This window comes from Salvelinus fontinalis, chromosome 3 (genome assembly GCF_029448725.1).
Source record: "Salvelinus fontinalis isolate EN_2023a chromosome 3, ASM2944872v1, whole genome shotgun sequence".
Lineage (NCBI taxonomy): Eukaryota > Metazoa > Chordata > Actinopteri > Salmoniformes > Salmonidae > Salvelinus > Salvelinus fontinalis.
In genome coordinates, this window is record NC_074667.1 from 52,268,565 (window position 1) to 52,282,471 (window position 13,907).

Here is a 13,907-nt window from a genome sequence, read left to right on the forward strand (position 1 = left end):
ACCCAACATCCTAAACCCTTTCATCTAAATTTTGGAGAAGGGCGGGGGTTGGACGGTGAATGTATAGAGAGATACGCTCTAACGAAGCGAAAGTGTTGTACACGAACCACGGTCGGTCATAGTTTTGATGTCTTAATTAGCCTATGCCTGTTGAAAACTGAAGAGTGTATTTGAGAATTTGCCAAAGATGTGGCTTAATAATTTTGACGTCCTTTCCTATCAGAAAAGGTCTTACCTGCCACATAATGAAAGCAGTCTAGCCTAATGAATACCTATAGGCTACATAATAATTGGGTAACTCTGTTTTGCCAATTTAACGTGTGTTAAGGCGCCTCGTCTGTAACCACAGGAACGTTGAGAGTGAGATTGTCCCTGAATATCAAAAAGGCCTGCTCAGCGTAATGAATAGCGCGCGTAAAGGGCTGGATAGCTCTTGCCACAAATATGTCGCGCCGACGCGCCATATCCTATTTCTATTTACATTTTCCAGCTTTACTGACTCAAGCTTCATCGAGGGACAATCCATCTGAGGTCATAGCTAGCTAGCTTCACTGGTCCATTAAACAAATAAGGTATACCAAAGACTAGGCTCTTACTCCTTGGTTGGTTATACAGTACGTGTGCGTAAAAATAAGGCACAATTTGTGGCAATATGGGGACATTGACTCCATCATTTGCATTGCCAGATGATAGTTATTATTTTGATTGCCAACAACAATATGTTTAATCTTTTGAATTCAATTCAGGAATACATAGACCGTATCAATCACTTTAAATCATGCTGGGCTGGTGCTATTTTTAAATATTAGGAATCAATGTCATGATAAATCAGCCAATTAGACGTGTTATTTTATCATCATATGATATAGCTTATTTCAGACCAGGCCAAAGGTCTACCGTGAACCTTCATCGTGTTTGTAAAAATGTACATGGTCTTACTCCTTGGTTATAGACTTGTGGTAAAAACAGAAGGTTCCAATATGTGGCATTGGGACATTGCGTCCATCATTTGAATTGCAAGGTTAATTATTCATTTTATTGCCAACTAAGTTACACTGTTTAAACGTTTGAATTATTAGGCATAAACTACACATACATGATCTATACCACGATACCACAACTAACATAACTTGATAACACACATGATTAATGATTAAGTGGTCTCCTTTTTAAATATTAGGGACATAAATGTCACCAGTCAGATAATTAGGCTTGTGCTTAGTTTCATAATCATATGATATAGCCTACTCCTTCCGTGACTTTTCGTAGTGTCAAAATGTACAGTAGTTCTACAGTAGGCTAGTCCAGGCATTTGAGGTCGTGACTTCAGAGTGGATACTGGATAGGGTTTGTTTGCCTCCAAATTCAAACTGCTGGCCAATGAGCGAGCGCTTATAGCGGAGTGACAGGTCTAAAGCGCAGGCTTGTGTACACGATTCTGGTTCCTAACTTTCGAGTAGCCAATGCCGACTACGGGTGGGCTGGAACTGAGCAAATTGCAAAATACAAATTTGCTTCTTCTGGCTAGGCTACATTATATCACGCGTATCAGAGGGACACTGAATTGAACGGTTACTGTCTATTCTAAATAGTTCACCTAACGTTATGGCTCTATCGCAATGTTTGGAAGATTCACCTGTAAGGTGGCCGTCAAGAAAACAGGGAAATGATTTGAATGTAAAGGAGTTATACAACGAAAGGCACCGACTGGCGTTAGAGGAACTTATTTCAGGTGGAGTTGATTCGTTTTTGGGATTTCTAAGAAAAGAGAGAATTCCGAACTTTCTCTCGGATGACGAGATCAGACGCATTGACCGTGCTGCGGTGGTTCCACGCTGTGTGTCCCTCCACGTAGAGGACGTGATTTTTGAACAGTCGGTAAGCAGCTCCATGGACTGCTCCTCCGTCACTTACTTCCCCGAGGTCTCGGACGTGGAGCCACCACTGTTGGAAATCGGCTGGCCCGCCTTTACATCGGGCTCTTACCGAGGAGTCACTCGTGCTGTCGCCCACTTCCAACCCAGTTATGGAGAATGCATCTATAGTTGCAAGGAAGCTGCGAGAAGAATGATTCAAAGTGCCAAGGAGGTAAAACATTAACACAACACTAAAATGGTCACCTAGGTGAGCACAGTAAAATCAACTAAATTGTTGAGCTTAGTCGGCTCTGTAGACTACAGTGTTTAATGTGTGCATTTATTTTATTGACCCTTTTATTTAACTAGGCAAGTCAGTTAAGAACAAATTCTTATTTACAATGACGGCCTTATTGATATAGATTGTTTCAGGACTAGGCCTATAGCCTATGGAAAGAACCATTTTGCTATTTTACTCAATTTTGTACACATCAGATGTACAATTCAAACGATACCAGCCACGTATTGATTGTTTGATTTGAGTCAGTCAGTCAATCGGCTCCCGACCCTGGGTGTGTCTGTTTACTCAAACGTGACCATCCAAAGCATCCACTCAGTCACTGACTGATCGTATTCTAGGCCTTTATACAGTGCATTCGGAATGTATTCAGAAGTTGACTTTTTACACATTTTCTTACGTTACTGCCTTATTCTAAAATCGATTATGGGGGGGGGGGGGGGGGGGGGGGGGGGGGGGGGGGGGGGGGGCGCAACCTGCACTCAATACCCCATAATGACAAAGCAAAAACTGTTTATTTATTTATTTTTTATGTATAGAAAAGCAACAACTGAAATATTACATTTACATAAGTATTCAGACCCTTTACACAGTACTTTGTTAAAGCACCTTTGCAGCGATTACAGCCTTGAGTCTTGTTTGGTATGAGGCTTGGCACACCTGTATTTGGGGAGTTTCTCCCATTCTTCTCTGCAGATCCTCTCAAGCTCTGTCAGGTTGGATGGGGAGTGTTGCTGCACAGCTATTTTCAGGTCTCTCCAGAGATGTTTTATCAGGTTCAAGTTTGGGCCACTCAAGGACATTCAGAGACTTGTCCCGAAGCCACTCCTGCGTTGTCTTGGCTGTGTGCTTAGGGTCATTGAGGTCCTGAGCGCTCTGGAGCAGGTTTTCATCAAGGTTCTGTCTGTATTTTGCTCCGTTTAACTTTTCCTCCATCCCGACTAGTCTCCCAGTCCCTGCCGCTGAAAAACATCCCCACAGCGTGATGCACCATAGGGATGGTGGCAGGTTTCCTCAAGATGTGACACTTGGCGTTCAGGCCAGAAAATCTTGTTTCTCATGGTCTGAGAGTCCTTTAGGTGCCTTTTGGCTAACTCCAAGCGGGTTGTAATATACCATTTACTGAGGAGTGACTTCAATCTGGCCACTCTACCATAAAGGCCTGATTTGTGGAGTGCTACACATATGGTTCTCCCATCTCAACAGAGGACCTCTAGGGTTCTGTTAGCTCAGTTTGGCCCGGGGGGGGCAGCTCTAGGAAGAGTGGCCGTCTTTTCACTTTGTCATTATGGGGTATTGTCTGTAGATTGAGGGGAAAAATATTTAATCCATTTTAGAATAAGGCTGTAATGTAACGAAAACGGGAAGCGGTCTGAATACTTTCCGAATACACTACATCTTTCTGAGGTCTGGATGAACCTTTATACTGTGATGCTCTTCTCAATACTCATATTTAAAGTACTGTTGCATTTTCTTATAATTCACAGATAGTCTTTTTGAAAACTATATCACCTAATGTGATGAGCTCAAGATACTTGAAAGGTCAGAGGAAAGAAAGACACCTGTTAGTCACATGTTCAAACTCAAAACATTTCTCGACGTGTTTGGAACTGTCAGTTTAATGCAGTTTCCTTACCATCCTGATGAGTTGTCATTCCAGAATGAGAGATTGATGAAAAGCTTCAACTCCAAGTCTGGTTCAGAGGAGCGCCTACAGTAATAGTACATTTAATGAATGTGTCTGAACATGCTTTTCACATGTAATAGTGTTGGTGTGCACTTTTCTTAATGCTTATCCTTGTGTGTCATCTGCCTCTGTGTGCAGGTGAGCTGTAGGTTGGTTTACAGCTAAGTGGGAGAAATCAGAGTTGAGTTACATCTTTGTATTTACAGGGAATTTAATTACTCTCTGCTTCAGGCCTTATAGTTGATCAGCATCAGTTTCAGAATAACAATTTAGGAAATGCCCCAAATGCCCCTTGATCTGTAAGGTATTGAGTTATTGTTGATTGTCCAGATTGTCCATGTCATAGAAACACATTTGTTTGCAGTCCAAGCATTAAAGATGATTGCCATGGCAACATACCACAGTTGATTCATCTAGATACACGACAGAGAGAGTGTGGCCAATAGAGGAGCCGGCTTAGTGTTTACTCCTTCTTAATGTTTGATTAAGACCTGGTTTGTGGGCACAAGCATGCATAAGAGCCCGTTTAGAGTGACCCTAAATAGTAAGGCAGAAGAGCAGCCTCTTTTAAATTGTAAACTGGGCCTATATCAATTGTGCTTTGACTAACAAATGATTTGATTTACCATTACAGGTGATTGCCATAGTGACAGACTCTCTGACAGACCTGGACATCTTTAAGGATCTCCAGGAGGCGTGCACACAGCGCAGAGTTCCAGTCTACATCCTGCTGGACTGGTCCTGTGTGCCGGCATTCCTCAAAATGTGCAACAACATCAATGTGCGCCTGGACGATCTTAAGGTATATGTTGTTATGACTCCACCTGTGTGTCATGTCTTATCGCCAATAAGCTGATATTTTATTACTGATTTAGAAGCATGATAATTCAGAATTTCATACTGTTTTTGTTTCATTCCTCAACAAAGCAAATGCGAGTGCGGACCATAACTGGTGGTACATACTTCATGAGGTCAGGGGCCAAGATTACTGGGAAGGTTCATGAACGGTTTATGTTGATTGATGGGAACAGAGTGACTACAGGCTCCTACAGGTAAAGACTTCTTGCTTTACTACCACATAATTATATGCAGTATAGCATTGAAAAATGTCCCAGTTTTTTTACAAGACCCCCGAGCAAAAAGCCTATAAAACACTAAATACTTTCAACTTGTATGAACCTAGCTGCTCTAAGTGACTTTGCCATCCTTATTTGACTGATATGGGGTATACAACTGTAAAGCTCTTTGCTTACATTCTTAGGTTCAATTGGACTGATGGGAAACTAAACAGCAGCAACATGATCGAGTTGTCTGGCCAGATCACTGAGAACTTTGATGAGGAGTTCCGGATTCTTTACGCCCAGTCCATGCCTGTTATTACCAGGGGCCCAGCCAGTGCACGAAACAGTGGCATCTACGACCACCTCATCAAACACCCCGTCACCTCATCCCCTCAGCTGGCCAAAGAGAGGTCCCCAGTCAAGCCTGTCTGTCTGGAAGTATTGGGGAAAACTGCCTGTCTGACCAGCACACCCAGCCGGGCCCAGGCTGTGGCAGTGCCGCCCTCCAGAGAAATGACTGGGAAGAGCAGCCCGGTGTCGGCCTCCTCCACCATAGGGGAAGACTGGATGGAGCAGCAACACATGCAGGAGGTCCTGGCTGGAAGTGCCGCCCAGTGCCTGCCCACAGGTGACCCTGCCACTGTCACATCAGCAGTGGATGTGCAGGTCACACCCTCCGTCCCTACCTGCTGCCATGTCTCCACCCAGACCAGCTGCCCTGCGGTGGACCTTGGAGTGCAGACTGATCTGACTCAGTACACTAAGCACCTCTCCCCCAACAAGGCTACATTTACTCCCATTACCAGCACCACTACCCAGACCAACAACATTCAGAGTGAAGCTGCCTCCTCAGATTCTGTCTCTACCTCCCCCAGGCAGCACCTCGCCCCCCATAGGGTGGACCGTCGCCCTGCAATCCGTCACTGTACTGCAACCCCCGATGGGAACCTGAGGGAGTGCTTCCGCAAGCTGACCAAAGAGCGTCAGTATCACTACTCCACCATCCGCTCCAAGCTGGAGCACATGGTGACCATGCTGTCCCACCGCCGTGAGCTGGTGGACCTCACCAACATGGCCCTGGGGCCTGGGCTGCACAGAGCATGCAATGCCCAGAAAGAGCGGAGACAATGGCAGAGGCAGGGGCATAACCCTGACCTGCTGATGGACAGTGTGGGCATGGGCACATGGCCAAGGGCTAGATGTTTACACTAACAGGACTTACAGGGCTGCAGGGGCTTGAAGGTGGAGGGTGTTGTTGAAACCGCTCTGTGTTTCGTAGGTATACACTACTTGAAACAAATGGGTTTAAAGAGCAATATGAAATATGAGAATTAGTCTTCCTTAGTGTTTAGAATTTGAAAGTATGTGTCACTGTGTCTGTGTTGTGATGCAGCCTTCCTATTTTTATTGTGAATCTCCCTTTGACCCCTGTTTGAACATTTCTACTTTAGAAACTGATGTCAAATGGCAGTAGACAGGCGATGGATATACTGTCATTTGTCTTGACTATTTTTGCTACAAAATTTAATGTTTTTAAGCAGAGACATTGTGCAGTAAGACACAATCTATATATAGTTTTGATGATTAAAAAAGATATATATTGAAACAATAAGATTGTCCAAAGATTTATTTGAGAAATACTGTAATTGCAATTCATAAATTGATATTTGATGAACATTTTAGATGAGACATTTTGTCTGTAACTAACATTTTATTCATCAGCATTCTAACATGGAGGCTTGTTAGATTCCAATTTTGAGTAAATAACTCACTGACACTAGAGAAGCTTAACCAAGTTTAATTCTTCCCAAAGAGTCATTACAGCGGTAATTCAGACCAAAACTTTTTTCACACAAGCACTGATATTTAACCCTTTCTCCTAGGCTGAGTCTCTTCTGCAACTGAACAGCCAATGCATCCCTGTTGCTAGACAGGACCTTAGTGATATCTGTTCTTCCTCACTTCATCTAACCTGACCTCTACCCCAAAGTTTTCACTCCTCCCCAACTCCAAGGCTGTCATAGTTATTGATACCAGACGGTGTCTCTTCTCCACCCAGAGGATACCTGATGGCTAACAATAACATATCCTGACATAATTATACATCACCCTCTTTCCCTCAGTGACATTGTTAGGTTCTAAGCTCTCCACCCGTCTCCCCTACACATTCCCAAAGCCATCTCACTCCTACAGATAACCATTAACTTCTGATGTAAAAACCAGTCTCTAAGTTAAGTTTACCCAGAATCCAACAAACTAAATCTGAGTACTGAGAAAGCAGTTACGTGATATCAATTGATGTACTTTATTGCTGACACTTAAAATAAAGGAGTACTTCATGTATCTTTTTTCATCCATCACTTTTTTTATTACATGTACACTCTCCCAACCTCACAATGAGTACTTGGAACCAGTGACCGTGTGTCCTGAAGCCCAATGCTTAAAAATGCTGATCGTTGTATTATGAGACGTGATCACTATGGAGATCTTCTTTAAATGAATGATAATGTTGAGGGCAATAGCTTTTTGAGTCTCATTCATAAGAATATTGTGTTTATATTGTTATGTTATTGAATAATTGGCTAATAACTATTGTATAACATTGTGCCACTTGCCTCAGTTTAACATCTGGGTATTTGTGGGCCATTTTGCAAGGGAAATCATCTCTCTTCACTCTAGCCTTTGCTTTACATGTGGTAGACGTTCATCTAGCCAATATTTTCATAGAATATGTCAAGGGAAGCTGAGCAGCAGCACAAATGGAGTAATACAATAACAATATACGCATTAGACTAATGTATTTCCGGTGTGTGTTGGTTATCTCCTATGACATTATATGTAAGGCCTTGTACTATACTGCTATAGTTCATAGCGTCATCTGGGTTTGGCAAGAACATGTTGTTTTTCTCTCATCTGAGCACAAAGGTCCTTCGATGATCAAGCCAATGTCTTGGCTCCTTTGAAAAATGCCCTCATAAATGTGTTACTCAGAGTTTTGTGAGCAATATTAACCCAGAGGGGAGGGACACAGTGACTGGTAGTATAGATTAAACTTTGTCCCAAGTTTGAAGTCTGAAGTTAGGAGTCACTTCACTATAAACCAGTTTATTGATTGGAATGTCCCTTGGTATACCACATTTTTATAAAAAAGTATTATTTGTAAATATTTTTTATATAGTTCATTCAATTGTACAAAAGGAAAACATTGGATGGTTACCTAGAAGTATGATAACACCCCCGCTGAAGGCCAGGGGTAGTAGTGCTTCATTATTGTGTGATCTGTAGCTAACATTATCACTTTAGGGCCACTGCCTCATAATTATAATCTCCATAAAATATGATCATATTATTGAAGTAATAACAATGAAAAATACATTAACAGAAACATGTTTTTTATTTTAATGATGTTATCAGAAGCCAGCAGGCTCAATTTATGTTCCCAAAATAAGGCAGGCATTTTACCAACTCTCTTTCAGACTTGTATATCCCCACAGGGCAGCATATTAGAACCCACTGTATTCATGTATTCTAGTAGTGCAACCTAAGGGAACCGATCTGTGAGTAAATGCACTGGTTGTATTGTGAGGTAAAATGAGATTCTAATTAAGTGCTGTAAGGCTGTTTCTACAAAGGTAGTCCAATTCTGATATTTTTTTCACTAATTAGTCTTGACCAATCCCATCAGGTCTTATCCCATCAGGTCTTTTCACATCAGCTCATTTTCAGAGCTGATCTGATTGGTCAAAAGACCAATTAGTGAAAAAGATCAGAATTGGGCTGCCTGTATAAACACAGCCTAAGACAACAAGTGTGTTTGTAATGAAAGAAGCCACAGGGGTTCCATAACATTGCACTCTTTTTTTCTATTAGGTTTTTCACTCATTTGTAAATAGTGTGTGTCACAGGAGGCTGCTGAGGGGAGAACGGCACATAATAATAGCCGGAACGGAGCACATGGAATGGAATCAAACACCTGGAAACCATGTGTTTGTATTTGATACCTTTCAACTAATTCCGCTCCAGTCATTACCACAAGCCCGTCCTCCCCAATTAAGGTGCCACCAACCTCCTGTCTGTGCATATCCTGCTACACACCACTATTAATGAAATGTATATAATTTAGTCTATAGGTGGTAAGGGTAGGTAAAAACACATCTGCCACGCTGATCCTCAACACGTGGGCCCCTTAGGGGTGCGTGCTCAGTCCCCTCCTGTACTCCCTGTTCACCCATGACTGCATGGCCAATCCCGACGCCAACACCATCATTAAGTTTGCAGACGACACAACAGTGGTAGGCCTGATCACAGACAACAATGAGACAGCCTATAGGGAGGAGGTCAGAGACTTGGCAGTATGGTGCCAGGATAACAACCTCTCCCACAACGTAATCAAGACAAAGGAGATGATCGTGAACTACAGGAAAAGGAGGGCCAAACACGCCCTCATTCTCATCAACGGGCTGTAGTGGAGCAGGTTGAATGCTTGAAGTTCCTTGGTGTCCACGTCACCAACAAACTATCATGGTCCAAACACACCAAGACAGTCGTGAAGAGGGCACGGCAGCGCCTATTCCCTCTCAGGAGACTGAAAAGATTTGGCATGGGTCCTCAGAAGTTCTACAGCTGCACCATCGAGGGCATCCTAACTGGTTGCATCACCACCTGGTATGGTAACTGTTCGGCCTCTGACCACAAGGCACTATAGTGGTACGGCCCAGTACATCACTGGGGCCAAGCTTCCTGCCATCCAGGACCTCTATACCAGGTGGTGTCAGTGGAAGGCCCTAAACATTGCCAAAGACTCCAGCCACCCTAGTCATAGACTGCTCTCAATTCTACTGCACGCCAAATGTTGCCGGAGCGCCAAGTCTAGGTCCAAAAGTATTTATTTTTTACTTCAGTTTATTTGAGTAAATACTTTCTTAACACTTATTTTTCTTAAGTGCATTGTTGGTTAAGGGCTTGTAAGCATTTCACTGTAAGGTCTACATGGCGTGTGACATACAATTTGATTTAATTTTTGATTTGATAATTGACAAACTTGTTTTCAGTTGCAAGTATATCCTATTTTCAGACACTGAAAGGCTTCTGCTATTAAAATATTGTATTTGTTTTCAGTAGTACATGGCACAAATTGGGGTACATGCTTTTGGACCCAACTAGTGGTTTTACATTATTAACTTGTGCTTTAACTACTTTGACAGGAAAGAAAGGCATGCAAAGATTGAGATTATCAGTAGGGTTTAAACTGGCTCTTGATGAGCAATTTTGGTACTGAAAACAAGTTTATTTACAGTTGACTGTCTCTTGTAGAAGTTCTACCATGTTCCGTCATAGCATTCATTAGGAACGACTATAATGATCTACTATAATTACTAAATTGCTAATAACTAAAACTAATGCTGAATGCTGTCTGAAACGGTAATGTATGGGGGGTAAAGGGATCTTCCTAATTATTCATTGCATCAACAGTACCATGTCTCTGCCACCAGAGAGAGCTGTATCCTTGGTTATATCAACATGGCATATGGTGTGATCTATTGTGTCGGTCTTCAATTCCTCTGAGACTCGAGGACTTAACCATTTCATATCGTTTGTTTACCACAACAGTCCAGTTTCTCAAATCAATGGGAGGCTTGATATAGACAATGTACACAATTAGAGTCATTTGATGTCCTTTTCAGGTCATTTCTGTAATCATAGGAGGGCAGAATGTTTCCTAAACCAAAAGCATGCTGGGTAAAGTCATCTTGGCTGTCATAGTGGGTGACAAAAGGTGTAACATTGTGTCCCGACACATATTGAATTAAAATGTAATTAGATTAGTAACTTAGAGTATGCCATTAGTGATTACCTTTAATCAAAATTATATAAAAGATAATTAACCTTGTGCTTGTCTGTTTTTAGAGCAACATCTGTATAATCACTTTTTTCCATCTATAACTGAGGCAGACATGATGCATGCATTCCAGTCATACTAATGCTTTGTGCATTAACCTTTTTTTGTCTGATAGGTCACAGTTTTGAAATTCTTGTTTTATAGCTCAGATAAGGTGGACAGTGTTTGTGTAAGTGCTCGTGAGTATGTGTTCACATGTGCTGGGGAATTCCTCTCACCTATAACATCAACAATGTAAATTCACACAGGAAATCTTGCTGAAATCTTTAGCAATAAGAAAAGTATTTGTCAAGGGGCACTTGCCCTTTACTTTTGTCAAGTATTTCCATACCAACCCCACCCTGTCCACCCCCCAACTGACCCCACCCTTTCCACCCCACACTGATCCCTTATTGAACAGCATAGGCGGGGTTAGACGGACAGTAACAGCCACCTCCATTGATTATTGGATTTGTATCCATCACCCTGTGGATTTGTATTGGCTCCCTTGGTGCCTGGGTGCTGAGGTATTGACTGCTTCTATCTGTAGCCTAAGTCACACATTTGCAATGACATTCATTAGAGGGTGATTTGAAGAGCACACATAGCGAGGTAGGCACACTCATCCTCTGTGCAGTTTTACTCAAATTGTTTTAATACTAGTTTCAAATGTAGGGTTTATAATGCCAACATAAATGTTAAGGCAGTTTCTGGTCACAACTTTCTGGTTTGCCTAGTGTTTAATTAATGTGACAGATTGAAATGGCTTTCCTGATGCCTAAAGTAAACCTCTCAATCACACACACACACACACACACACACACTTCTCTCTGTTATCAGCCTGAATAAATTGGTCTAAGCATTTAATTTCAGAAGGCTACTAACTGTTAAAACACCCTGACATAAATACTGGTAAAACCTGCTCAGTTGGCTGAATCCTGCTTTGTTTAGCTGTCCCCTGTCTTGATTAATCCTGTTTTTAATCTCTGCTTTATTTTCCATGAAGGGATGCAGGGGTAGTCACTGCACTGGAGAGGGAGTGTTCTGCCTCAGGCTACAAAGCATAGATATAAATGTTCAAGTCATTGGAAAATAAAGTGAGTCTAAAGCATGTAGTCAGGTTTAATGCTGTTGTTCTGTGGTTGTTTGGGTGGGGGAGTAAGATGGCACGTATCATGGTTCAAATGCACGGAATTCTGTTACTTCCTTGCCTTCAAATGCTGATGACTCAGGCGAAGGGTATTGTTGATAGACTCTCTATGCTAACTGCATGCTCTGCATTTACACACTGTTCAACAACAGCATGACTGCTATTTTTAGACGAGTCCAGCTGCTCCCCTGCACCACCCTTTAACCAGCTATTCACCAATGATTTATAGGAAGAGTCCATGTGAAACAGTTGTAGTGTTGGGACACATGTTTGGTTTGTAAGAGCAGTGCCAGCTAAGATTGGTCAGGCCTCATTAATGGTGATACGTATTAGAAAAGTGAATATGAAAACTATATATAGGCCTATACTTTACATATTTTCAAACTTACAACATTTACTATTTTTATTTGTAATGTGTAAGTACCAAGAGAAATCCCTCAGTGACAACTGTTGTTATGTTGCTGTTGCCCTTGCTGTCGTGGAAGTGCTGGCTCCGGTTCTGCAGATACACACTTGCTGAGGTCAGACAGGGAACAACCATGTTTTAGACCTCTAACACTTATCATATGATGTCACACAGTCACAGTAATGATGAGTCAACAGCACCTGGACCCAACCCAAGTAACACACTTGTGGTCATTCCATGGTATCCAACCCACAGACAAGTCCTTGCACAAAGAGACATGATTTAGTTAGCGTAGTACACTCAATAGGACGCCATGCTTTATTTTATTATTTTTTTTTTTTATTTCACCTTTATTTAACCAGGTAGGCTAGTTGAGAACAAGTTCTCATTTGCAACTGCGACCTGGCCAAGATAAAGCATAGCAGTGTGAACAGACAACACAGAGTTACACATGGAGTAAACAATAAACAAGTCAATAACATGGTAGAAAAAAGAGAATCTATATACAATGTGTGCAAAAGGCATGAGGTAGGCAATAAATCGAATAATTACAATTTAGCAGATTAACACTGGAGTGATAAATCATCAGATGAACATGTGCAAGAAGAGATACTGGTGTGCAAAAGAGCAGAAAAGTAAATAAATAAAAGCAGTATGGGGGGTGAGGTAGGTAAATTGGGTGGATAGTTTACAGATGGACTATGTACAGCTGCAGTGATCGGTTAGCTGCTCGGATAGCAGATTTTTAAAGTTGTTGAGGGAGATAAAAGTCTCCAACTTCAGAGATTTTTGCAATTCGTTCCAGTCGCAGGCAGCAGAGAACTGGAAGGAAAGGCGTCCAAATGAGGTTTTAGCTTTAGGGATGATCAGTGAGATACACCTGCTGGAGCGCGTGCTGCGGGTGGGTGTAGCCATCGTGACCAGTGAACTGAGATAAGGCGGCACTTTACCTAGCATAGCCTTGTAGATGACCTGGAGCCAGTGGGTCTGACGACGAACATGTAGCGAGGGCCAGCCGACTAGGGCATACAGGTTGCAGTGGTGGGTCGTATAAGGTGCTTTAGTAACAAAACGAATGGCACTGTGATAAACTGCGTCCAGTTTGCTGAGTAGAGTGTTGGAAGCTATTTTGTAGATGACATCGCCGAAGTCGAGGATCGGTAGGATAGTCAGTTTTACTAGGGTAAGTTTGGCGGCGTGAGTGAAGGAGGCTTTGTTGCGGAATAGAAAGCCGATTCTTGATTTGATTTTGGATTGGAGATGTTTGATATGAGTCTGGAAGGAGAGTTTGCAGTCTAGCCAGACACCTAGGTACTTATAGATGTCCACATATTCTAGGTCGGAACCGTCCAGGGTGGTGATGCTAGTCGGGCGTGCGGGTGCAGGCAGCGAACGGTTGAAAAGCATGCATTTGGTTTTACTAGCGTTTAAGAGCAGTTGGAGGCCACGGAAGGAGTGTTGTATGGCATTGAAGCTCGTTTGGAGGTTAGATAGCACAGTGTCCAAGGAAGGGCCGGAAGTATATAGAATGGTGTCGTCTGCGTAGAGGTGGATTAGGGAATCGCCCGCAG

The 13,907-nt window shown here is 42.4% G+C and overlaps 1 protein-coding gene across 1 annotated transcript; it reads left to right on the forward strand.

The window, feature by feature from the left end:
• Positions 1-80: 80 nt before the first annotated feature.
• fam83d (family with sequence similarity 83 member D) lies at positions 81-7,245 on the forward strand. The gene is made up of 4 exons (XM_055917324.1): positions 81-2,088; positions 4,476-4,643; positions 4,769-4,893; positions 5,103-7,245. Exons 1-4 carry the CDS (start codon positions 1,606-1,608, stop codon positions 6,112-6,114), a joined length of 1,788 nt encoding a protein of 595 aa, XP_055773299.1. The 5' UTR covers positions 81-1,605; the 3' UTR covers positions 6,115-7,245.
• Positions 7,246-13,907: the final 6,662 nt, after the last annotated feature.